A 27,912-nucleotide genomic window follows, 5' to 3' on the forward strand; every position below is an offset into this window, starting at 1 on the left:
ATATAAGTCGCACTGGAGTATAAGTCGCATTTTTGGGGGAAATTTATTTGATAAAAGCCAACACCAAGAATAGACATTTGAAAGGCAATTTAAAATACCGTATTTTTCGGAGTATAAGTCGCACCGGAGTATAAGTCGCACCTGCCAAAAATGCATAATAAGGAAGGAAAAAAATATATATAAGTCGCAATGGAGCCCGGCCAAACTATGAAAAAACTGCGACTTATAGTCCGAAAAATACGGTAAGTCGCTCCTGAGTATAAGTCGCACCCCCGGCCAAACTATGAAAAAATGTTTTGACTTATAGTCCGAAAAATACGGCAAGTCGCTCCTGAGTATAAGTCGCACCCCCGGACAAACTATGAAAAAACTGCGACTTATAGTCCGAAAAAATACGGTAAGTCGCTCCTGAGTATAAGTCGCACCCCCGGCCAAACTATGAAAAAACTGCGACTTATAGTCCGAAAAATACGGTAAGTCGCTCCTGAGTATAAGTCGCACCCCCGGCCAAACTGTGAAAAAACTGCGACTTATAGTCCGAAAAATACGGTAAATCAGGACGAGTTGTCGTCCCAGGACTGTCATTAGGACCATAAGCCATAGCATGACCTGCAATGACAGTTCATTCGGTTTTTTTGCCAGTCCTGGCATTGAAGGGGAGGAGGGTTTTGCGGACCAGCTCCTCCTTTTGTACTCCCATTAGAACACGGTCCTCCTTTCACTTGCGTAACGCCGCTGATTAAAGGCTTGTCAGTGTTTCAGTCTGCTGCACAAGAGTTCTGTTCAACCGCTTCTGGACTCATTAAACCCCCCCCCCTTATACCCCCCTCCCCAAATAGGAGCTTCATCTGTGACAATGGTCATAAGGGGATTTTTAGTTTAGTTTTTGCAGCGGCATGAGAGTAAACGTAGTCTGGAAACTGGTCTTAAGTGAGGCACTTTCACAATGCCTCACAGGCACCGACAAGTTGCACGCAGTTGCTGAAATGAATCATAAGTGAGCGGTTTAATTGCAGGGCGACACATGGCCCACATTCACCACCGCCTCACACGTCACCCAGGAAAAAGCCCCCTTTGTTTCCCCTCCCCATGCAGGGACGGGGGCGGGGGGGCGTGATAGGTCTTTGGGGTGAACCGCGGCTTAGCTACGCCATCAAAAAAAAAAAAAAAAAAAAAGGCAGAAGCGACTGGACATTGCCCTGGTTTTTGGTCCGCTTCAGCTGACAAAGACTCCTTCTTAATTGGGTCAGTCTGCATTGTTGCATTACAGACGTCACTACCCCGGGCTTCGGTTGGTGTCCCACAGAGAGCCCGTCTAGGCCCCTCGGACGCCGTTTTATATTTACATTTTGAGTACTCTGAAAAAGCACTATACCAAATAAAATATAGGGTGCGCACATTTAAAACGATGTTTATTTATTCGTATTTACATAACCCGCCTGGTTACAAAAGCATCAAATATCAACGCCGTAGATCCTCTCCGGTGTCTCAAGAGAGAAGACGCTCCACAAGGTCCCAGCTCCTTCAGAGTGTCCGTTTGGGTGCGGAGGATTTGTCCCAGCCTGCGGGGGATTTCTCTCCTCCAGCACGACGAAGGCCACGACGCGTTAGTTTAGAGCAGGGGTGTCAAAGTCAGATCCGGCCCGCGAATGAATGATCTAAGGCCTCCCCGGGATGATATTTGATTATTTTTATATTTATTTTTTAAATTTGGATTTCTATTTGTTTTGTTTTTTAATCATATTTATTTTTATATTGTTTTTATATTTATTTATTTTTTTGTTTTTATTCAGTCATTGGTGGAGCTAAGGGTAATATTTGAATATTGTTTTTAATATTGTTGTGCAGCACTTTGGAAACGTTTCTGTTAGAGATGTCCGATAATGGCTTTTTTTTGCCGATATTCCGATATTGTCCAACTCTTAATTACCGATATCAACCGAATATCAAAACCGTATCGGGTCACCCCCTACATCTGAGTCTCATTCGCAAGTACGCATTAAATTTGCCATAGTCTCGGTCTTGCCTTTTGTTGAGTCCTACAAAGTGTTTGTACTGTAAGTATTGCACTGAGCTGACACATTGTAACGTCCATTTTAGTGGCATTTTCGATTGCCGAATTTGGAGGTGTTGAACTCCCCGCTGCTAATAAGTAGCATGCACTGTATATGACATACATAGGACTGGGTCGATAACACATTTTGCCCAACGATACACATTTTTGTCAATAAACGATATTATTGCAATGATTTTTTTTTTTAGACCAAATTAACCACTTATGTAATGAAAATATAATAATAATAGTGCAAAATAACTTGTATCTCTCCGATATTTTAACATTGTTTTCTGGCCAGGATTTCTGTGTTTATCAACAGGGATACACTTAACACTAGAGATGTCCGATAATGGCTTTTTTTGCCGATATCCGATATTGTCCAACACTTAATTACCGATACCGATACATAGTCGTGGAATTAACACATTATTATGCCTTATTTTGTTGTGATGCCCCGCTGGATGAATTAAACAATGTAACAAGGTTTTTCAAAATAAATCAACTCAAGTTATGGGGAAAAAAATGCCAACATGGCACTGCCATATTTATTATTAAAGTCACAAAGTGCTTTTTTTTTTTTTTTTTTTTTTAACATGCCTCAAAACAGCAGCTTGGAATTTGGGACATGCTCTCCCTGAGTATGTACTGTATATTGTAGCGTCCCGGAAGAGTTAGAGCTGCAAGGGTTTCTGGGTATTTGTTCTGTTGTGTTTATGTTGTGTTACAGTGCGGATGTTCTCCCGAAATGTGTTTGTCATTCTTGTTTGGTGTGGATTCACAGTGTGGCGCATATTTGTAACAGTGTTAAAGTTGTTTATACGGCCACCTTCAGTGTAACCTTTTTGTCGATAAATGATATTATTGCAATGATTTTTTTTAGACCAAATTAACCAGTTATGTAATGAAAATACAATAATAATAGTGCAAGTATACACTTTCAAATAACTTGTATCTCTTTGATATTTTAACATTGTTTTACATACACTTAAGACTAGAGATGTCCGATAATGGCTTTTTTTTTCCGATATTGTCCAACTCTTCATTACCGATTCCGATATCAACCGATACCGATATATACAGTCGTGGAATTAACACATTATTATGCCTAAATTTGTTGTGATGCCCTGCTGGATGCATTAAACAATGTAACAAGGTTTTCCAAAATAAATCAACTCAAGTTATGGAAAAAAAAAAATGCCAACATGGCACTGCCATATTTATTATTGAAGTCACAAAGTGCATTATTTTTTGTTAACATGCCTCAAAACAGCAGCTTGGAATTTGGGACATGCTCTCCCTGAGTATGTACTGTATATTGTATATTGTAGCGTCCCGGAAGAGTTAGTGCTGCAAGGGGTTCTGGGTATTTGTTCTGTTGTGTTTATGTTGCGTTACGGTGCGGATGTTCTCCCGAAATGTGTTTGTCATTCTTGTTTGGTGTGGGTTCACAGTGTGGCGCATATTTGTAACAGTGTTAAAGTTGTTTATACGGCCACCCTCAGTGTAACCTTTTTGTCGATAAATGATATTATTGCAATGATTTTTTTTAGACCAAATTAACCAGTTATGTAATGAAAATATAATAATAATAGTGCAAGTATACACTTTCAAATAACTTGTATCTCTTTGATATTTTAACATTGTTTTACATACACTTAAGACTAGAGATGTCCGATAATGGCTTTTTTTTGCCGATATTCCGATATTGTCCAACTCTTAATTACAGATTCCGATATCAACCGATACCGATACATACAGTCGTGGAATTAACACATTATTATGCCTAATTTTGTTGTGATGCCCCGCTGGATGCATTAAACAATGTAACAAGGTTTTTTCAAAATAAATCAACTCAAGTTATGGGAAAAAATGGCACTGCCATATTTATTATTGAAGTCACAAAGTGCTTTTTTTTTTAACATGCCTCAAAACAGCAGCTTGGAATTTGGGACATGCTCTCCCTGAGTATGTATATTGTAGCGTCCCCGAAGAGTTAGTGCTGCAAGGGTTTCTGGGTATTTGTTCTGTTATGTTTATGTTGCGTTACAGTGTGGATGTTCTCCCGAAATGTGTTTGTCATTCTTGTTTGGTGTGGGTTCACAGTGTGGCGCATATTTGTAACAGTGTTAAAGTTGTTTATACGGCCACTCTCAGTGTAACCTGTATGGCTGTCGACCATGAAAAGCCGTAGATATTATGTGATTGGGCCGTCTCGCAAAGGCAGTGCCTTTAAGGTTTTTTGGCGCTCTGTACTTCTCCCTACGTTCGTGTACACAGCGGCGTTTTAAAAAGTCATGAATTGTACTTTTTGAAACCGATACTGATCATTTCCGATATTACATTTTAAAGCATTTATCGGCCGATATTATCGGACATCTCTAATTTCTGTTGTTTAAATAAATGTGCTATATAAATTAAGTGGATTGCATTGATTAGTATCAGAAGCGGCCCGCAGGCCACATTTATTTTGCACGCTCCAATACTCCATCAGTGTTGGCGCTAGGAATTTTCAAAAATGGGGTCGCACAGTCAAATTTTGGGGTCCAACTTATTTGAGAGCGTTTTGAAAACCAATGATAAATTAAAGCTGCAAGCAGCATTGGTCGGGCCCGCATATTTGGCAGGTGCTAGTCCTAAATGTCCCAATACTTTTGTCCAGTGATAGTCATAAGTGTCCCAATACTTTTGTCTACTTTTAGTCTGAAGTGTCCCAAGACTTTTGTCTAGTGTACCTACCTTGTCTGCATTGTGTGGGCACGTTGGTGCTTCCTGCTTTTAAGCAGCCATCTTAAAAAAACAGCAGCGCAGCAGCATCAGCGCAGCGGGTCTTTGAAGGCTCATAAAATCAAAACCGGAGCGGTTAGAAAAATTATTTCGATAACTTTTATTTGGAAGGGTTCAATCTCTCTCCTGTGTTAGTTTGAAGGCGAAACGACAAACGCGCTCAGAGGAGATAGTTTTTGAAGGAAGGTGACCGGTTTTTCCAAAAAAATTGTATTGAAGGGGGAATAGCAAACTTCCTGTTGATTTTTGCTGGGGGTTGTCAATTTATGAAATGTAGGTCTAAGTGAGACCCAGTGGGAGTTACAGGCAGTTTTGTAATTTTTTTCTTCCGAGGAGCAGTTTTTTTTGCGTTTTATTAAAAAAATTGCAGTAGAGCGCAATTTTGAGATTTGGGGTTAGGTTGTTTTTTTTTAGATCGCAATGTTTGCCAGTCCTGATGTGTGCGTTCAGTTTGGTGAGTTTTGAAGCATGTTAAGGGGGTCAAAATACAGCTCAAAGAGGCAAAAGTTACTGTTTTTAGTACTTTTTTGTCTTGAAGGGGGAATTGCCAACTTCCTGTTGATTTTTGCCCGAAGATGTACAATTATAAAATGTAGGTCTAAGTCAGACCTACATAGAAGTTTTTGTTTCGTGTGTCTCCGACCTTTCTAGTGGGAGTTACAGGCAGTCTAGTTTTTTTTTCCTAGGGGGCGCTAGAGCGCAATTTTGAGTTTTGTGGTTCGTTTTTTTTTTTTAAAAAGGCAATTTTCGCAGGTGGGTCAAATATGGTGAGTTTTGAAGCATGTTAAGTGGGTCAAATTACAGTTTTTTGTGGGTGCGGAAGAAAAAAGAATAATAAAACCTTACAAATTCAATAGGTCCTTATGTCCCATTGCATAAGGACTCCCTTTGGGAGTCCTTATGCAATGGGCCATGCGGGCCCTAATGAAGTGAAGTGAATTATATTTATATAGCGCTTTTACATAGTGAAACCCAATATCTGTAAGTTACATTTGAACCAGTGTGGGTGGCACTGGGAGCCGGTGGGTAAAGTGTCTTGCCCGAGGACACAACGGCGGAAGCGGGGATCGAACCTGGAACCCTCTACCAGCCGAGCTATACCGCCCAAATGTATGCATTATCCTGTTATATCTCACATTCTATATTGTGTTTTGGAAAAAGGTTGTCATAAACGTTACTTAATTCCTTAAAAAAAAAAAATACAAAAGAAAACACATTTTTATGCATATATAAATGTATTCAGTTATTAACATTCATTCACTTCCTTCTTTCCTTCATGGATCTAAACTTTACCGCTGCCGGTATTTTTTTTTCTATATTTTTATTGTAATATTTTGTTCTATTTTTGGCCAAAGTAAGACAAAGAAAACAATCTATATTTTTTTTAGTTTTAATGCCAGATTTTTCTCCATGCGGCCCCTGAGCTAAAATGAGTTTGACACCCCTGTTCTAGAGCTTTCAACGCTTCTCTCCGTACTTGGAACCCCCGCCCACCGGCGGCACAGCTTAAGACTAGTGAAGTCCCTGGAAAATGAGTGCATAATAATATAAGGGGTGCACAAAAAGAATCAACTTGCATCCGAATCACCGATTCTCACTCATCCCCGATTCTACGAAAACCCCAAAACCAGTGAAGTTGGCACGTTGTGTAAATGGTAAATAAAAACAGAATACAATGATTTGCAAATCCTTTTCAACTTATATTCAATTGAATAGACTGCAAAGACAAGATATTTAACGTTTGAACTGAGAAACTTTGTTATTTTTTGCAAATATTAGCTCATTTGGAATTTGATGCCTGCAACGTGTTTCAAAAAAGCTGGCACAAGTGGCAAAAAAGACTCATCAAAACACTTATTTGGAACATCCCACAGGTGAACAGGCTAATTGGGAACAGGTGGGTGCCATGATTGGGCATAAAAGCAGCTTCCACGAAATGCTCAGTCATTCACAAACAAGGATGGGGCGAGGGTCACCACTTTGTGAACAAATGCGTGAGCAAATTGTTTAAGGACAACATTTCTCAACCAGCTATTGCAAGGAATTTAGGGATTTCAACATCTATGGTCCGTAATATCATCAAAAGGTTCAGAGAATCTGGAGAAATCGCTGCAAGGCCCAAAACCAACATTGAATGCCCGTGTACTGCATCAAAAAGCGACGTCAGTGTGTAAAGGATATCACCACATGGGCTCAGGAACACTTCAGAAAACCACTGTCAGTAACTACAGTTTGTCGCTACATCTGTAAGTGCAAGTTAAAACTCTACTACGCAAAGCCAAAGCCATTTATCAACAACACCCAGAAACGCCGCCGGCTTCGCTGGGCCCGAGCTCATCTAAGATGGACTGATGCAAAGCGGACAAGTGTTCTGTGGTCTAACGAGTGCCCATTTCAAATTGTTTTTGATAACTGTGGACGTCGTGTCCTCCGGAACAAAGAGGAAAAGAACCATCCGGATTGTTCTAGGCGCAAAGTTCAAAAGCCAGCATCTGTGATGGTATGGGGGTGTATTCGTGCCCAAGGCATGTGTAACTTACACATCTGTGAAGGCACCATTAATGCTGAAAGGTACATACAGGTTTTGGAGCAACATATGTTGCCATCCAAGCAACGTTATCATGGACGCCCCTGCTTATTTCAGCAAGAAAGGTGTTACAACAGCATGGCTTCATAGTAAAAGAGTGCGGGTACTAGACTGGCCTGCCTGTAGTCCAGACCTGTCTCCCATTGAAAATGTGTGGCGCATTATGAAGCCTAAAATAGCACAACGGAGACCCCCGGACTGTTGAACAACTTAAGCTGTACATCAAGCAAGAATGGGAAAGAATTCCACCTGAAAAGCTTTAAAAATTGGTCTCCTCTGTTCCCAAACGTTTACTGAGTGTTGTTAAAAGGAAAGGCCATGTAACACAGTGGTAAAAAAAATGTTTGCAATGTGTTGCTGCCATTAAATTCTAAGTTAAATGATTATTTGCAAAAAAGAAGTTAAGTTTCCCAGTTCGAACATTAAATATCTTGTCTTTGCAGTCTATTCAATTGAATATAAGTTGAAAAGGATTTGCAAATCATTGTATTCTGTTTTTATTTACCATTTACACAACGTGCCAACTTCACTGGTTTTGGGTTTTGTAATTATTATTCCAAATAACACATTGCGAGAATCGATTCTGATTGGATTCGGCAGCCCAGGAATCAGATTGAATCGTTCGGCGCCCAAAGATTCACCCCCCCTAGTGCATAACGTCCCGCTTTAAGACTTGAAAAACGCTCCGTCTCAGTTCCTCTCGATTTGCTCGATGTCGAGTTCGCCGCCGAGGAGATACGCCCCCTCCTTCCCGCCGTGGCAAAGCCCCGCCCACAGAGGCACCTTCGTCTTCCCGATCCAGTCCGTCTCCTCGAAGGTGAGCTGGGTCTCGCCCGGGACGCGGTCCGAACTGTTCGTGGAAGAGTCCTCCCTGGCGGGAAGGGCCGGGCTTCGGCCGGACTCGCAGATATCGTGGCCCGTTATCCCGGGGCAGCTCAGGCTGTGGAAGTTACGAAGTTTCTGCCAAGGACGACAAGAGAGACACATTAGGTGGGGCAATAAAATCCATTCATCATTTTCAAAAATCAATTGGAAAAAAATAAAAGTAAATTTCCAAATTATTTGCCAATTTCTAGACATTTTCAGAGCTATTAACTTAATCTTAATTTTTGCCTGAATACCTGGATTTTGTCTGTTCTAGTTTTTAAATGATCAAATTGAGCAGATAACTATTCAAATAACGTATTTTGGTTTCCCCCCACATAAAAGAAAATATTGTTTAAAGATTCTGATGCAAATTTAAGAATTGCATTTTGAATATTGCTTGTTTTTAGAATTAAATACAGTTTGGACACACTTTCTCATTCTATGTGTTTTCCTTAGTGAGGAAGACAAGCAGGAGATGGATAAATTGATGGCCATGACAGCCGTGTCTAAACTGCGGCCCAGAACTTATTTTTTAACGGTCCGCAGCACTTTCTAAAAGTACAATAACAGGCAAAAAAATAAATATTGCAATGCTGACTCTAATATCTCAAAGCTTTTCTTTGAAAATTATAATTGCTCGGAAAATAAAAATGAATTAAAATTAATGTTATTATGAATTATTGGCCTATTAAAGGCTTCAAATACCAAACATTCTACTTTTATAATATATTTTTAGGGAAAATATTACGTATTATTTTGTGTGTTTGCCATTAAAAAATATATATACCGTATTTTTCGGAGTATAAGTCGCACCTGCCGAAAATGCCTAATAAAGAAGGAAAAAAACATATATAAGCCAAACTATGAAAAAAACTGCGACTTATAGTCCGAAAAATACGGTATATATTTGAAAAAAAGGGAATAAAACAAATAAATTAAATCCAAATACTTTTTTGGGGAAAATATTGCATATTTTGTGTGTTTACCTTAAAAAAACAAAGTTCTCTATGACAAAAACAGCATAAAACAAACAAACAAAAACAAAAAAATTAAACACTTATAATCGACGGAAAGACCAAAAGTTGTGCTCGAGATTTGAGTTGAAAGTAAAAAAAAAAACTATTCAGTGGTCCGCGCGGCACAAGAAATAAAAAAATAATTTTTTTTTTTATTAAATCAACATAAAAAACACAAGATACACTTACAATTAGTGCACCAACCCCCCCAAAAAAACCTCCCCTATTTACACTCATTCACACAAAAGGGTTGTTTCTTTCTGTTATTATTATTATTTCTGGTTCCTACATTATATATCAATATATATCAATACAGTCTGCAGGGATACCGTCCGTAAGCACACATAATTGTGGTGATATCCTTTACACCCGGGACTAATTTTCAAGCGTTGACCGGTCCGCAGTTACAAAAAGGTTGGGGACCTTTTAGAGGACCTATTTTTAACACTTTTTAGAGAATTTTAGTGGGATTTTCTGCCAAGGACGACAAGAGAGACGCATTGGGGGGGCAATAAAATCCATTCATCGTTTTCAAAAATCAATTGGGGGGAAAAAATAAAAATAAGTTTCCAAATTATTTGCCACTTGTCAAGATTTTAAATTGTATTTCTAGACATTTTCAGAGCTATTAACTTAATCTTAATTTTTGCCTGAATACCTGGATTTTGTCTGTTCTAGTTTTTAAATGATCGAATTGAGCAGATAACTATTCAAATAACATATTTTGGTTTCCCTCCACATAAAAGAAAATATTGTTTAAAGATTCTGATGCAAATTTAAGAATTGCATTTTGAATATTGCTTGTTTTTAGAATTAAATACGGTTTCATTCTATGTGTTTTCCTTAGTGAGGAAGACAAGCAGGAGATGGATAAATTGATGGCCATGACAGTGGTGTCTAAACTGCGGCCCGGAACTTATTTTTTAACGGTCCGCAGCACTTTCTAAAAGTACTATAACAGGCAAAAAAATAAATATTGCAATGCTGACTCTAATAACTCAAAGCTTTTCTTTGAAAATGATAATTGCTCGGGAAATAAAAATGAATTAAAATTAATGTTATTATGAATTATTGACCTATTGAAGCCTTCAAATACCAAACATTCTACTTTAAAATATATTTTCAAGGAAAATATTACGTATTATTTTGTGTGTTTGCCATTAAAAAATATATATACCGTAATTTTCGGAGTATAAGTCGCACCTGTCGAAAATGCATAATAAAGAAGGAAAAAAACATAAATCGCACTGGAGCCCAACCAAACTATGAAAAAAACTGCGACTTATAGTCCGCAAAATACGGTATATATTTGAAAAAAAGGGAATAAAAACAAACAAATTAAATCCAAATACTTTTTGGGGAAAAAAGATTGCATATTTTGTGTGTTTACCATAAAAAAAACAAAGTTCTGTAGGACAAAAACAGCATAAAACAAACAAACAAATTAAACACTTATAATCAACGGAAAGACCGAAAGTTGAGCTCGAGATTTTAGAGTTGAAAGTAAAAAAAAAACTATTCAGTGGTCCCCAAAAAATAAAAAATAAAATTATTTTTTTGTTAAATCAACATAAAAAACACAAGATACACTTACAATTAGTGCACCAACCCCCCCAAAAAACCCTCCCCTATTTACACTCATTCACACAAAAGGGTTGTTTCTTTCTGTTATTATTATTATTATTTCTGGTTCCTACATTATATATCAATATATATCAATACAGTCTGCAGGGATACCGTCCGTAAGCACACATAATTGTGGTGATATCCTTTACACCCGGGACTAAGTTTCAAGCGTTGACCGGTCCGCAGTTACAAAAAGGTTGGGGGCCACTGCTATATATGACTTATTTTTAACACTTTTTAGAGAATTTTAGTGGGATTTTCTGCCAAGGACGACAAGAGAGACGCATTGGGGGGGCAATAAAATCCGTTCATCATTTTCAAAAATCAATTGGGGGAAAAAATAAAAATAAGTTTCCAAATTATTTGCCACTTGTCAAGATTTTAAATTGTATTTCTAGACATTTTCAGAGCTATTAACTTAATCTTAATTTTTGCCTGAATACCTGGATTTTGTCTGTTCTAGTTTTTAAATGATCAAATTGAGCAGATAACTATTCAAATAACATATTTTGGTTTCCCCCCACATAAAAAAAAAATATTGTTTAAAGATTCTGATGCGAATTTAAGAATTGCATTTTGAATATTGCTTGTTTTTAGAATTAAATACAGTTTGGACACACCTTCTCATTCTATGTGTTTTCCTTAGTGAGGAAGACAAGCAGGAGATGGATAAATTGATGGCCATGACAGCCGTGTCTAAACTGCGGCCCGGAACTTATTTTTTAACGGCCCGCAGCACATTCTAAAAGTACTATAACAGGCAAAAAAATAAATATTGCAATGCTGACTCTAATAACTCAAAGCTTTTCTTTGAAAATTATAATTGCTCAGAAATTAAAAATTAATCAAAATTAATATTACTATGAATTATTGGCCTATTGAAGGCTTCAAATACCAAACATTCTACTTTAAAATATATTTTTAGGGAAAATATTACGTATTATTTTGTGTGTTTGCCATTAAAAAATATATATACCGTATTTTTCGGAGTATAAGTCGCACCTGCCGAAAATGCATAATAAAGAAGGAAAAAAACATATATATAAGCCAAACTATGAAAAAAAAACTGCGACTTATAGTCCGAAAAATACGGTATATATTTGAAAAAAAGGGAATAAAAACAAACAAATTAAATCCAAATACTTTTTGGGGGGAAAATATTGCATATTTTGTGTGTTTACCATAAAAAAAAACTAAGTTTTCTATGACAAAAACAGCATAAAACAAACAAAAACAAAAAAATTAAACACTTATAATCGACGGAAAGACCGAAAGTTGAGCTCGAGATTTTAGAGTTGAAAGTAAAAAAAAAACTATTCAGTGGTCCCCGCGGCACAAGAAATAAAAAAATAATATTTTTTTTTTTATTAAATCAACATAAAAAACACAAGATACACTTACAATTAGTGCACCAACCCCCCAAAAAAACCTCCCCCATTTACACTCATTCACACAATTTCTGTTATTATTATTATTTCTGATTCCTACATTATATATCAATATATATCAATACAGTCTGCAGGGATACCGTCCGTAAGCACACATAATTGTGGTGATATCCTTTACACCCGGGACTAAGTTTCAAGCGTTGACCGGTCTGCAGTTACAAAAAGGTAGGGGGAAAACTGCTATATATGACTTATTTTTAACACTTTTTAGAGAATTTTAGTGGGATTTTTTTCATCTGTCATTGTTAACAATGAATCAAAATCAGTGTTGTTATGAATGTTGGACCAATTAAAAGCTCCAATTACTTCACATCAAAAATTCTACTTTGAAATATTTTCGGGAGAAAATATTTTGTTTGCAATTTAAAAAAACAAAACAATAATCGAAATACTGTTGGTGGGGTATTGCATATTTTGTGTGTTTACCATAAGTTTTCCATGACAAAAACAGCATAAAACAAACAAAAAACATAAAAAAATATTTTAAAAAACGGAAGTTGAGCTAGAGGTTTTAGTGTTTAAAGAAAAAAAAACAATATATGACTTATTTTTAACACTTTTTAGAGAATTTTAGTGGGATTTTTTTAAACTGTCATTGTTAATTAATCAAAATCAGTGTTATGAATTATGGACCAATTAAAGGCTCCAATTACTTCACATCAAAAATTCTACTTTGAAATATTTTCGGGAGAAAATATTTTGTTTGCAATTTAAAAAAAAAAAAAACAATCGAAATACTGTTGGGGTGGGGGGGTTATTACATATTTTGTGTTTACCATAAGTTTTCCATGACAAAAACAGCATAAAACAAACAAAAAACATACAAAGATATTTAAAAAACCTGAAGTTGAGCTAGAGGTTTTAGTGTTTAAAGAAAAAAACAACAATATATGACTTATTTTTAACACTTTTTACAGAATTTTATTGGAAAAATTTTTAAACAATTCATCAAAATCAATGTTGTTATGAATGTTGAATGACACCCACCTTCGTTTAAAATTCACTGAGATATTGGGTTTCACTATGTAAAGCGCTTTGAGTCGCGAGAGAAAAGCGCTATATAAATATAATTCACTTCACTTTATTTTCATGACTATTTACATTGTAGATTGTCACTGAAGGCATCACAACTATGAATGAACACATGTGGAGTTATGTACTTAAACAAAAAAAGGTGAAATAACTGACAACATGTTTTATATTCTAGTTTCTTCAAAATAGCCACCCTTTGCTCTGGGTAATCACGTGGCCTTTCGAGCCCCATAAATGGCGAGAATCAGTTTCAATCGATACAATACAAAACCCAAAACCAGTGAAGTTGGCACGTTGTGTAAATGGTCAATAAAAACAGAATACAATGATTTGCAAGTCCTTTTCAACTTATATTCAATTGAATAGACTGCAAAGACAAGATACTTAACGTTCCAACTGAGAAACTTCATTTTGTTTGGCAAATAATCATTAACTTAGAATTTAATGGCAGCAACACATTGCAAAAAAATGCATGTTCACCACTGTGTTACATGGCCTTTCCTTTTAACAACACTCAGTAAACGTTTGGGAACTGAGGAGACACATTTTTGAAGCTTTTCAGGTGGAATTCTTTCCCATTCTTGCTTGATGTACAGCTTAAGTTGTTCAACAGTCCGAGGTCTCTGTTGTGGTATTTTAGGCTTCATAATGCGCCACACATTTTCAATGGGAGACAGGTCTGGACTACAGGCAGGCCAGTCTAGTACCTGCACTCTTTTACTATGAAGCCACGTTGATTTAATACGTGGCTTGGCATTGTCTTGCTGAAATAAGCAGGGGCGTCCATGATAACGTTGCTTGGACGGCAACATATGTTGCTCCAAAACGTGTATGTACCTTTCAGCATTCAAATCAAATCAAATCAACTTTATTTATAAAGCACATTTAAAATGTACCACAGGGGTAGCCAAAGTGCTGTACAATGAACAGGTTAAAAGATAAAACGAGTACCGAGCAAACAACACAACACAAACAGAACACGATAAAAAATAAATAATTAAAATAGAATAAATAAAAACATAAAAACAGGTTCACAGTTGTGTAAGTTACCCATGTCTTGGGCACTAATACACCCCCATACCATCACAGATGCTGGCTTTTGAACTTTGCGCCTATAACAATCCGGATGGTTCTTTTCCTCTTTGGTCCGGAGGACACGACGTCCACAGTTTCCAAAAACAATTTGAAATGTGGACTCGTCAGACCACAGAACACTTTTCCACTTTGCATCAGTCCATCTTAGATGAGCTCGGGCCCAGCGAAGCCGGCGGCGTTTCTGGGTGTTGTTGATAAATTGTTTTGGCTTTGCATAGTAGAGTTTTAACTTGCACTTACAGATGTAGCGACAAACTGTAGTTACTGACAGTGGTTTTTTGAAGTGTTCCTGAGCCCATGTGGTGATATCCTTTACACACCGATGTCACTTTTTGATGCAGTACCGCCTGAGGGATCGTTTAAGTGCAGTGATTTCTCCAGATTCTCTGAACCTTTTGATGATATTACAGACCGTAGATGGTGAAATCCCTAAATTCCTTGCAATAGCTGGTTGAGAAAATGTTGTTCTTAAACTGTTCAACAATTTGCTCACGCATTTGTTCACAAAGTGGTGACCCTCGCCCCATCCTTGTTTGTGAACGACTGAGCATTTCACGGAAGCTGCTTTTATACCCAATCATGGCACCCACCTGTTCCCAATTAGCCTGTTCACCTGTGGGATGTTCCAAATAAGTGTTTTGATGAGCATTCCTCAACTTTCTCAGTCTTTTTTGCCACTTGTGCCAGCTTTTTGGAAACATGTTGCAGGCATCAAATTCCAAATAACTTTTATGGACAGAATTTCTAGGCGCAGTCAAGGCGTTGAGGGGATCCGGTTTGGTGGCTGCAGGATTAGGTCTCTGCTATTTGCAGATGATGTGGTCCTGATGGCTTCCTCTGGCCAGGATCTTCAGCTCTCACTGGATCGGTTCGCAGCCGAGTGTGAAGCGACTGGGATGAGAATCAGCACCTCCAAGTCCGAGTCCATGGTTCTCGCCCGGAAAAGGGTGGAGTGCCATCTCCGGGTTGGGGAGGAGACCCTGCCCCAAGTGGAGGAGTTCAAGTACCTCGGAGTCTTGTTCACGAGTGGGGGAAGAGTGGATCGTGAGATCGACAGGCGGATCGGTGCGGAGTCTTCAGTAATGCGGACGCTGTATCGATCCGTTGTGGTGAAGAAGGAGCTGAGCCGGAAGGCAAAGCTCTCAATTTACCGGTCGATCTACGTTCCCATCCTCACCTATGGTCATGAGCTTTGGGTTATGACCGAAAGGACAAGATCACGGGTACAGGCGGCTGAAATGAGTTTCCTCCGCCGGGTGGCAGGGCTCTCCCTTAGAGATAGGGTGAGAAGCTCTGCCATCCGGGGGGAGCTCAAAGTAAAGCCGCTGCTCCTCCACATCGAGAGGAGCCAGATGAGGTGGTTCGGGCATCTGGTCAGGATCCCACCCGAACGCCTCCCTAGGGAGGTGTTTAGGGCACGTCCGACCGGTAGGAGGCCACGGGGAAGACCCAGGACGCGTTGGGAAGACTATGCCTCCCGGCTGGCCTGGGAACGCCTCGGGATCCCCCGGGAGGAGCTGGACGAAGTGGCTGGGGAGAGGGAAGTCTGGGCTTCCCTGCTTAGGCTGCTGCCCCCGCGACCCGACCTCGGATAAGCGGAAGAAGATGGATGGATGGATGAGCATTCCTCAACTTTCTCAGTCTTTTTTGCCACTTGTGCCAGCTTTTTGGAAACATGTTGCAGGCATCAAATTCCAAATGAGCTAATATTTGCAAAAAATAACAAACTTTTCCAGTTCGAACGTTAAATATCTTGTCTTTGCAGTCTGAATATAAGTGGAAAAGGATTTGCAAATCATTGTATTCTGTTTTTATTTACCTTTTACACAACGTGCACACTTTACTGGTTTTGGGGTTTTGTAGAAGAATCGAGGCGCATCATTGGAGTCTAACGGCACAATGAAGGCACACATACAGGAGTGGATCCCCAGGCTTTGACGCCAGGACCCTGACAGCTGCACAGTCCGGGGCGGGAAGCGTCGCCACACGGGGATGATCTGATCTTTACGATGAGTACGAACAGCTGCCTCACGCCAGAGGCCTCAGGTGGCTTATGTCGGGGATGCTTCGGACCCGCCGACGTCTCCCCGCCTACAAGATCGGGGGCCTCGTCGGACGTGTGACGCTGGCAAGAGAGCGCCATCATCCGCACTGACCTTGACGCGCCATCAATAGAAGCGGATCAATAGCTCACGAGGCCCGATCCACCCACTGAGCTGGATTTACCCAAATCAATATCTCTTCAGCCGACATGCCTCAGCCCCGCCACGACCCGCTCGCACGCCGACCAGTGACCTCTGCTGCAGCTGCTCTGCTTCCTGACTTTGGCAGGCGAGGGAAACGTTTTAGATGGCCCGGCATGAATTAAATATCGCGGTTATCGTTATTATAGCGGTATTGTTAAAGGGGAACTGCACTTTTTTTTGCAATTTGTTCACAATCATTATGAGAGACAAGAACATACAGCAATGTTAATATTTGCTTACATGTCCCTTGGCAAGTTTCACTGCAATAAGGCGCTTTTGGTAGCCATCCACAAGCTTCTGCTTGACCACTTGACCACTCCTCTTGACAAAATTGGTGAAATTCAGCTAAATGTGTTGGTTTTCTGACATGGACTTGTTTCTTCAGCATTGTCCACACGTTTAAGTCAGGACTTTGGGAAGGCCATTCTAAAACCTTCATTCTAGCCATTCCTTTACCACTTTTGACGTGTGTTTGGGGTCAAGACCCAACCTCTGGGTTGAGGATTTTAGGTTGTCCTGAAGAAATCGGAGGTAATCCTCCTTTTTTCATAGTCCCATTTAAAGCACCAGTTCCATTGGCAGCAAAAATAGGCCCAGAGCATAATACTACCACCACCATGCTTGACGGTAGGATATGGTGTTCCTGGGATTAAAGGGGAACATTATCACCAGACCTATGTAAGTGTCAATATATACCTTGATGTTGCAGAAAAAAGACCATATATTTTTTTAATCGATTTCCGAACTCTAAATGGGTGAATTTTGGCGAATTAAACGCCTTTCTAATATTCGCTCTCGGAGCGATTTTTTTTACTCTTCCCCCTTTCCCAATGTCACCTTTTTCCCACCTTTTTTAAGGAGCGCCGTAAGTGGCTGACCCGTCGGCGGTCCCATCTTGTCCCCCTTGTAACGTATGTATGCTCTTAGTGGGACTGTGCCGAAAATGTAATTTCAGTTCTTATGTTAAAGGGGAACATTATCACCAGACCTATGTAAGTGTCAATATATACCTTGATGTTGCAGAAAAAAGACCATATATTTTTTTAACCGATTTCCGAACTCTAAATGGGTGAATTTTGGCGAATTAAACGCCTTTCTAATATTCGCTCTCGGAGCGATTTTTTTTACTCTTCCCCCTTTCCCAATGTCACCTTTTTCCCACCTTTTTTAAGGAGCGCCGTAAGTGGCTGACCCGTCGGCGGTCCCGTCTTGTCCCCCTTGTAACGTATGTCTGCTCTTAGTGGGACTGTGCCGAAAATGTAATTTCAGTTCTTATGTTAAAGGGGAACATTATCACCAGACCTATGTAAGTGTCAATATATACCTTGATGTTGCAGAAAAAAGACCATATATTTTTTTAACCGATTTCCAAACTCTAAATGGGTGAATTTTGGCGAATTAAACGCCTTTCTATTATTCGCTCGCGGAGCGATGACGTCACAACGTGACGTCACATCGGGAAGCAATCCGCCATTTTCTCAAACACCGAGTCAAATCAGCTCTGTTATTTTCCGTTTTTTCGACTGTTTTCCATATTTTGGAGACATCATGCCTCGTCGGTGTGTTGTCAGAGGGTGTAACAACACGAACAGGGACGGATTCAAGTTGCACCAGTGGCCCAAAGATGCGAAAGTGGCAAGAAATTGGACATTTGTTCCGCACACTTTACCGACGAAAGCTATGCTACGACAGAGATGGCAAGAATGTGTGGATATCCTGCGACACTCAAAGCAGATGCATTTCCAACGATAAAGTCAAAGAAATCTGCCGCCAGACCCCCATTGAATCTGCCGGAGTGTGTGAGCAATTCAGGGACAAAGGACCTCGGTAGCACGGCAAGCAATGGCGGCAGTTTGTTCCCGCAGACGAGCTAGCTAAACCCCCTGGATGTCTTGGCTCACACCGTCCCTTATGCCACCGAAGGTGATCAAGAGAAGAATTTCGACCCTAGCTTCCCTGGCCTGCTGACATCAACTCCAAAACTGGACAGATCAGCTTTCAGGAAAAGAGAGCGGATGAGGGTATGTCTACAGAATATATTAATTGATGAAAACTTTATTCATTACTCGCGGTTTTACGTAAATTATTATACATAAACTGTGTTTACCAATAATTTAGCTTAAAAACATTACAACACTTAAAAACAAACACACACCAATCGTTGGTTAGAAGGCGATCGCCGAATTCGTCCTCGCTTTCTCCCGTGTCGCTGGCTGTCGTGTCGTTTGTCGATTTCGCTTGCATACGGTTCAAACCGATATGGCTCAATAGCTTCAGTTTCTTCTTCAATTTCGCTTAAGCCGCTGAAATCCGAGTCTGAATCCGAGCTAATGTCGCTATAGCTTGCTGTCCATCCGCCATGTTTGTTTGTATTGGCTTCACTATGTGACGTCACAGGAAAATGGACGGGTGTATATAACAATGGTTAAAATCAGGCACTTTGAAGCTTTTTTTTAGGGATATTGCGTGATGGGTAAAATTTTGAAAAAAACTTCGAAAAATAAAATAAGCCACTGGGAACTGATTTTTAATGGTTTTAACCATTCTGAAATTGTGATAATGTTCCCCTTTAAAAAAAGTAGTTTTATACTTGTGACACAGCTTTGCAACAGTTGATATTCTAGTTTTAAGCATGTTTTACTCAATATAGGTCATCAAATCTCAGCAACAAGCTGTAATATCTTACTGAGATCATTTAGGACCAAAACACTTAAAACAAGAAAAACACTCTAACATAAAATCTGCTTAGTGAGAAGAATTATCTTATCAGACAGAAAATAAGCAAATATCACCCTTATTTGAGATATTTAATCTTACTTAGATTTCAGTTTTTGCAGTGCATGCGATCCCTTCTTGACGGAACCTCGCTGGCATCAAAAAACGATGTTTGCGTTTCATGAACGGCGAAAAGTGGCGCGCGAAGAAGAGGACTACGGTTATCGGGACCAACACCAACCTGGGTCATCTTGGCCAGATCCAGCGAAGGCCTCTGCGTGTCCGCCGGTCTCCTGCGCTTCACGCCGATCTTCTTGTCGTTGAGGACGCAAGGTTGCGAGCGGCTACGAGCCAGGCCACCGCGCCGCTCCATCTCAGGGGTGGAGTCCGGGGAGCTGATGGGCTCGGGGATCTGTTCGTGGGAGAGGTAGAGGGGCTGGACCGTGGGACTGGTCGTGGGGAAGCAGGGCAGGTCTTGGGGGTTGCAGCGCGCGGGCAGGCTGAAGCTGGAGCTGCGTTGCATGCCCGCCTGAGCCCCTCTGGAGGCGGCGGCGGAGCTGGTTCCGCCGCGCTGGACGCTACCGCCGCTGTGGCACCGCCTTTTCTCCACGCTGGTCCACACGCGGGAGCCCTGGGGGCGCCAGGCGCTGCGGTGGAGTTCATCAGAGCAGGACAAGGACCTGCACTGCCTCTTGCTGGGCGGCGCCGTGACCAGCGAGGAGGCCGCCTCGGTCAGGCTGAGATCCTGCAGCAGGCTGGTGATGGTGCTGGAGGCGGAGCCGACGTCCCAGCCCCAGTGGGCGGACGTCCCGTGCACCTCGGGCAGGACGTCCCACAGGCTCTCTAGGCTCGTCCCGACCGGCCTCTGGTGCGCCTCCTCACACCACCGCCTCGTATCTGCACCGGAAGACATCTTTTATTCAGAACGGCCCCGAGAGGAGACAACCCCACAACCCTTGCAAGAACATCTTCAACAAACATCCACAGGCTGCAAGGATGACTTGCAACATTTCTTCATGTGATTGAATATTATTTTTATCCTCACCAGAGGCCAGTCGCTTTTTTAAGGACACATGTTTTCCATTTGGATTCTTTCTAGAAAGAAGGCCTACCAGCACAAGCAATCATTAACATCACGGTCTCTAAACCCTTTCTTACCTCGCGGCCCAATTTTTCCACTACAGGGGGCCCCGGGGCCCACTCAAATATTAACACTGAATTAGTAATCTTAATGGTATTCAATAATTTGATCTTTTACAACCCCATCACATATGAAACCATGATTGTTGTTTATTTAAACACATAAACCTTAGCCCAGGCTGATTGGAGAAAAAAGTATTGACTAAATATACTGCAAAAAAAGACTCATTAATACCTGACGAAAAATAAATTTTCACGGCCCGTAGATGTCATGAGTTTAGTAAGGAATCTTGCCCGCTGGATATTGCATTCATTTTAAAAGTCTAGCATTTTTTAATGCTGCTATTTTGTCATCATTTAGGTCCGTGACCTTTTATTATGCTCTGGTAGCGCGGCATTTATATATATATATATATATATATATATATATATATATATATATATATATATATATATATATATATATATATATATATATATATATATATATATATGACCCGATGCGAGCAACCTTCCCTAGTCATGGTGCAAAAAAAAACCTAATCCAACCAACACAAAATGTCAACAGACATGGTCACTGAACTTTGTGGGTATTGTAAAAAAAATGGCAAATATTCAAAGTTACATCCATTACAAAGCATGATGGGAAAAAAGCAAAAACCCTCTCCACACTTATTCATGTTTAACGGCTTAAAATTTGGTTGATTTCAATCCTTCAAAGAAGTCCTCACGGAAGTAAACAATGTAAAAGTCGAACTTTCAAATACTCTTTAATATCCAATTATAAAAATTATATATACATTATATTAATATTATATGTACACATATATGCATAGGATAAAGAAATATATATATATATATATATATATATATATATATATATATATATTTTTTTTTATTTTTTTTTTAAAGGTGAAATGACTCAAAAAATGTTTTATTAAAGTTAAAGTACCAATGATTGTCACACACACACTAGGTGTGGTGAAATTTTTTGACCCATGCCATTTTTATAGTCTTTTGTATGACTCGGCCAGGGTTTGAACTCACGGCCTACCGATCTCAGGACGGCCACTCTAACCACAAAGCCACTGAGCAGGTCTTCCTGTTTCTTCAAAATAGCCACCCTCCGATTTCTGCTTTGCACACTCTTGGCATTCTCTCGATGAGCTTCAAGAGGTAGATACCTGAAATGGGTTTTCATCGAGAGAATACCAAGAGTCTGCAAAGCCGTAATCAGAGCAAAGGATGGCTATTTTGAAGAAACTAGAATATAAAACATGTTTTCAGTTATTTCACCTTTTTTTTTGTTAAGTACATAACCACATGTGTTCGTTCATAGTTTTGATGCCTTCAGTGACAATATAATGTAAATAGTCATAAAAATTAAGAAAACGCATTGACTGAGGTGTGTGCAAACTTTTGGCCTGTACTTTGTTTATTTATTTATATATATATATATATATATTCTTTTTTTTTTTAAATATATATATGTATATATATATTTAAAAAACAATTTATATATATATTTAAAAAAATAATTATATATATATATATATATATATATATGTAAATAAATAAATATGTAAATAAATAATTAAATAAAATTATATATATATATATAAATATATATATATATATATTTTATATACATATATATATATATACATATATGTACATATATATATGTACATATATGTACATATATGTATATATACATATATATATATATACATATATGTACATATATATATATGTACATATATGTACATACATATATATATATATATATATACATATATATATATAAATAAAATAAAAATATACATATATATATATAAATAAAAAATATATATATAAAAAAAATACATATATATATATATATATGTGTATATATTTTTATTTTTTATATATATATTTTTTATATATATATATATATATATGTATATTTTTTATTTTATTTATATATATATGTATATATATATATATATAAATAAAATAAAAATATACATATATATATATGTATATTTTTAAAATAAAAATATACATATATATATATATATATATATATATATATGTATATTTTTATTTTATATATATATATATATATATATATAAATAAAATAAAAATATACATATATATATATATATAAATAAAATATATATATATAAAAAATAAAAATGAAAAAATAAAAATATATACACATATATATATATATATATATATATATTTTTTTTTTTTTATATATATTTTTTTTTTTTATATATATATGTATATTTTTATTTTATTTATGTATATATATATAAAAATACAAAAATTAAAATGTATATATATTTTTATATATATATATATATATATAAATAAAATAAAAATATACATATATATATATATAAATAAAAAATATATATATAAAAAATAAAAATGAAAAAATAAAAATATATACACATATATATATATATATTATATTATTTTTTTATATATATATGTATATTTTTATTTTATTAATGTATATATATATATATATAAAAATACAAAAATTAAAATATATATATATTTTTATATATATATATATATAAAAATACAAAAAAATAAAATATATTTTAAGTTTATTTTCCCAATGCGGCCCCCCAAGTCAAAAAGTTAGGATTCCCTGGTCTAAATGCTGCACCTGAGCCAGAAACCAGTACCATAACAAGACAGGTGGTATCAGGACATGAAAAACCAGGCCATGTCTAATAGTTACTGGCGTCAGATTGTATTTTCCATCAGCTCGGTCTTACCCATGAGTCCAGGAGAGAAGAGGGTGGTCCCCTGGCTCATGGTCTGGGCCTGGAACTGTGGAAACACCAGAAACTAACGTCAGCTCCACAGTCGGAATAAATCAAGAGGAAATACAACCCAAACATTCCGCAATGTGGTCGTTTGGTGTTATTTGCGCGACGCCTCCACGAGTGTCGGTGGCAGAGGGGAACGCGGCTCGCAGATTTCTTCTCCACCTACGGCGAGCCGCTCCGTGAGTCACCGGTGTGGAACGTGGACTATGTGACGACGAGTGTCGGGTGGGTGACCGAACACGCTGGCGGTGGTTGGCGATGATGCAATGGCATATAACGCGCAAGCATCCCCTGTTCCCCCGTTTCTAGCACCCAAACTGTTCTTTCGACGCTCCTCCTTGAAATGTTGTGCAACAGGTTTGCAACAGCTGTGATTGACGACGTGCTCGGATGAACTCATGCAGACTGGGGATGGGCGATACGGCCTCTAATCTATATCGTGATATATATTGCAGCCTCCTGCCATTTGACATATAAATGATCATTCTGTTAAAACATAATCAGCACTTATTATTCTGTGTTTGGATACTTTACATTCCTTTTGGGTATCGATCCAATACAAAGTAGTGACAGGGGCAGTATCGGCCAGACCGATACTTATGCCTCAATGTTTTAAGATCGTTGAATGATTCCAGTTTTGACCACTGTGTAACAATATTGATTAATATTGATATTATTTCATACATGGTCTGATTTAAATAATTTAGTTTTTGCCCTTAAAAGTCCTACTTCTTATTTCCTGACTTTGTAAGCAATAACAAAAACGACCCAACACTATACTACTTGGTATCATTAGTCGATATTTGTATCAGTCCGCCCACCTTTGTTTACAATCAAGCGCTCTATCTTAGTGGTTAGCATATCCTCCTATAGTATGTTTAGTTATTCCTCATCCTCCACGGATGATATAAAGAATGTAAGAAAAGTCATTTATTTGCTGACTCAAAAGTGGAGGAACGTTAGCCGCTGGCAAGGATGCTATGTTGCGTCGAGGGCGTGTTCGCTCACTTCTCGCGGTCGAATTTGCAATAATCCAAGATTATTTGCTGCTGTAGAGGCGAGGATTGCCCACTCGAAAGTGGCTTCACACTGTGAGGGGACGTTAGCCGGTAGCTACCTAGCGAGACGCGTTTGTTTTCTTGTCAAATTTGCAGGACACAGCTAGAATGCATTATCACAATATAGCAACAGTATTAAAAGCTCTATTTATGTATTTAATTTTTTTTACAATTTATTTGACAGGGACAATAGACATGACTTAATGTACCAGAATTAAAAGCCATAAGGCTATTTTACATCTGTTGTCCCTGGACCGATGTTAAAAACGCAATAATGATTAGACAACAAAAGATCATAAAAAAAAGTCAGCTACAGTGGCAAATAACATAATTATATACAATATTTTGTCATAAAATTTCAGTGTACAAACCCCAAAACCAGTGAAGTTGTCACGTTGTGTAAATGGTAAATAAAAACAGAATACAATGATTTGCAAATCCTTTTCAACTTATATTCAATTGAATAGACTGCAAAGACAAGATATTTAACGTTCCAACTGGTAAACTTACCGACCTTCGATCCCTCAGGCGGTACTGCATCAAAAAGCGACATCAGTGTGTAAAGGATATCACCACATGGGCTCAGGAACACTTCAGAAAACCACTGTCAGTAACTACAGTTGGTCGCTACATCTGTAAGTGCAAGTTAAAACTCTATTCAAAGCGAAAGCCATTTATCAACAACACCCAGAAACGCCGCTGGCTTTACTGGGCCCGAGCTCATCTAAGATGGACTGATGCAAAGTGGAAAAGTGTTCTGTGGTCTGACGAGTCCACATTTCAAATTGTTTTTTGGAAACTGTGGACGTCCAAAAAGGAAAAGAACCATCCGGATTGTACTAGGCGCAAAGTTCAAAAGCCAGCATCTGTGATGGTATGGGGGTGTATTAGTGCCCAAGGCATGGGTAACTTACACATTTGTGAAGACACCATTAATGCTGAAAGGTACATACAGGTTTTGGAGCAACATATGTTGCCATCCAAGCAACGTCATGCCCCTGCTTATTTCAGCAAGATAATGCCAAGCCACGTGTTACAACAGCGTGGCTTCATAGTAAAAGAGTGTGGGTACTAGACTGGCCTGCCTGTAGTCCAGACCTGTCTCCCATTGACAATGTGTGGTGCAATATGAACAACTTATTCTGTACATCAAGCAAGAATGGGAAAGAATTCCACCTGAAAAGCTTCAAAAATTGGTCTCCTCAGTTCCCAAACGTTTACTGAGTGTTGTTAAAAGGAAAGGCCATGTAACACAGTGGTGAACATGCCCCTGTGCCAACTGTTTTGCAATGTGTTGCTGCTATTAAATTCTAAGTTAATGATTATTTGCCAAAAAATATGTAAGTTTCTCAGTAAATATCTTGTCTTTGCAGTCTATTCAATTGAATATAAGTTGAAAAGGATTTGCAAATCATTGTATTCTGTTTTTATTTACCATTTACACAACGTGCCAACTTCACTGGTTTTGAGTTTTGTACATAAGAAATCACTGTATAGATACAAAAAAATAAGTAAAGGTATTCAATTATATACATGATACAGATACAATTCAGTCACACTTACTAAAAAACATGATTTTAGATGTATTTTAAAAATATTGTAAGAGGCCAACTCTCCTGGGCAGTCATTAATGTCGTATATACTGTTGCACCTAGTTTTTTACTGTTGTACCTTGTTTTACTGTTGAACCTTGTTTTTTAATGACTACTGCTGCAAACCAAATTGCCCCTGGGGGACAATAAAGATTTTCTAAGTCTAAGTCTAAGTTCTATATATCGCACCACCCTAATGCAGGCATGAAGCAAACAACTTCTTACCGAGCTCAAATGTGTGTTTTTGGACGTCACATCGTCGGCGCCCTTCTTCTCCAGCGTCTTCTTGTAAATGATCACCATGGCAACCCCCATCTTTGTCCCGAGCCGTTGCAGAGAGGGCGAGTCAGGCCGGCCATGGCGACGGGATGTCCAATGTTCACTCCTAAAGCATCACACCGTTTCCGTATCTTCCGTGGACGTGCGCTCGCCTCTCCCCGACTGCCGGTTCCTGAGAAGACACAGTACCGCCTTGAAATAACGCGCCGCTGAAACGGAGAGCGCCCATCTGTGAGGTGTAAAGGTCGCCCAGACAGCTTGAAAGCCATCTGTCACCGACTGTACATATTGATCATGAGTCATTCCTGGGAAATATACACAGAAGTCTCCTAGTCAATCAGGACCCTTCTTGAGCCCTTAAAGGGGCCCCGTTGTGCAAAACCAACATTTCTTACCTATTGGTACCTTCTGTTGTGTATTTGGAATCTAAAGAAGTCCGAAAAATTTAAAATCGAACCATGGAGGCATTGGAAATTTCCACATTTTGTTAAGTTACATACAGCCTTATTCCAAAATGTAATAAATTCATTTTTGTCCCCAAAATTCTACACACAATACCCCATAATGACAATGTGAAAAGGTTGTTTTTTTATTTGCAAATGTATTTAAAAAAAAAAAAACTTAATTCAATGCTTAGTTGATGCACATTTTACTTTTTCTACATTTTGTTAAGTTACAGCCTTATTCTAAATGTAAAATATTCATTTTAACCTCAAAATTCTACACACAATAGCCCATAATGACAATGTGAAAAGTTTTTTATTTTTACTTGCAAATGTATTAAAAAACCCCAAAACTTACTCAATACTTAGTTGATGCACCTTTTACTTTTTCTACATTTTGTTAAGTTACAGCCTTATTCCAAAATGTAATAAATTCATTTATGTCCTCAGAATTCTACACACAATACCCCATAATGACAATGTGAAAATGATTTTTTTTTAAATTGCAAATGTATTAAAGAAAAAAAATACTTACTCAATACATAGTTGATACACATTTTACTTTTTCTACATTTTGTTACGTTACAGCCTTATTCCAAAATGTAAAATATTCATTTTTGTCCTCAAAATTCTACACACAATACCCCATAATGAAAATGTGAAAATGATTTTTTTTTAAATTTGCAAATGTATTAAAGAGAAAAAATACTAACTCAATACTTAGTTGATGCACATTTTACTTTTTCTACATTTTGTTAAGTTACAGCCTTATTCCAAAATGTAAAATATTCATTTTTAACCTCAAAATTCTACACACAATACCTCATAATGACAATGTGAAAAGTTTTTTTTTTTTAATTTGCAAATGTATTTAAAAAATTAAAAAAAACTTACTCAATACTTAGTTGATGCACATTTTACTTTTTCTACATTTTGTTAAGTTACAGCCTTATTCCAAAATGTAATAAATTCATTTTTGTCCTCAGAATTCTACACACAATACCCCATAATGACAATGTGAAAATTATTGTTTTTAAATTTGCAAATGTATTAAAGAAAAAAAAAAGACTTACTCAATACTTAGTTGATGCACATT

At 38.1% G+C, this 27,912-nt stretch overlaps 1 protein-coding gene across 4 annotated transcripts in view; it reads right to left on the reverse strand.

The window, feature by feature from the left end:
• Positions 1-1,395: 1,395 nt before the first annotated feature.
• The window catches only part of fam53b (family with sequence similarity 53 member B), a 50,806-nt gene continuing 24,289 nt past the window's right edge, over positions 1,396-27,912 (reverse strand). For 3 of the 4 annotated variants that reach the window (XM_061931694.1, XM_061931696.1, XM_061931695.1), the window contains exons 2-5: positions 26,320-26,545; positions 23,391-23,445; positions 19,714-20,369; positions 1,396-8,387 (exon numbers count right to left, since the gene is read on the reverse strand). In XM_061931694.1, coding sequence (XP_061787678.1) covers positions 8,118-8,387; positions 19,714-20,369; positions 23,391-23,445; positions 26,320-26,409 — 1,071 coding nt within the window. In that variant the 5' untranslated portion in view covers positions 26,410-26,545 and the 3' untranslated portion in view covers positions 1,396-8,117. Of the gene's footprint in view, positions 8,388-19,437; positions 20,370-23,390; positions 23,446-26,319; positions 26,546-27,912 lie in introns of those variants that run through there. The other variant, XM_061931697.1, reaches the window with a different exon arrangement.

Source organism: Nerophis lumbriciformis, linkage group LG39 (assembly GCF_033978685.3).
Source record: "Nerophis lumbriciformis linkage group LG39, RoL_Nlum_v2.1, whole genome shotgun sequence".
Lineage (NCBI taxonomy): Eukaryota > Metazoa > Chordata > Actinopteri > Syngnathiformes > Syngnathidae > Nerophis > Nerophis lumbriciformis.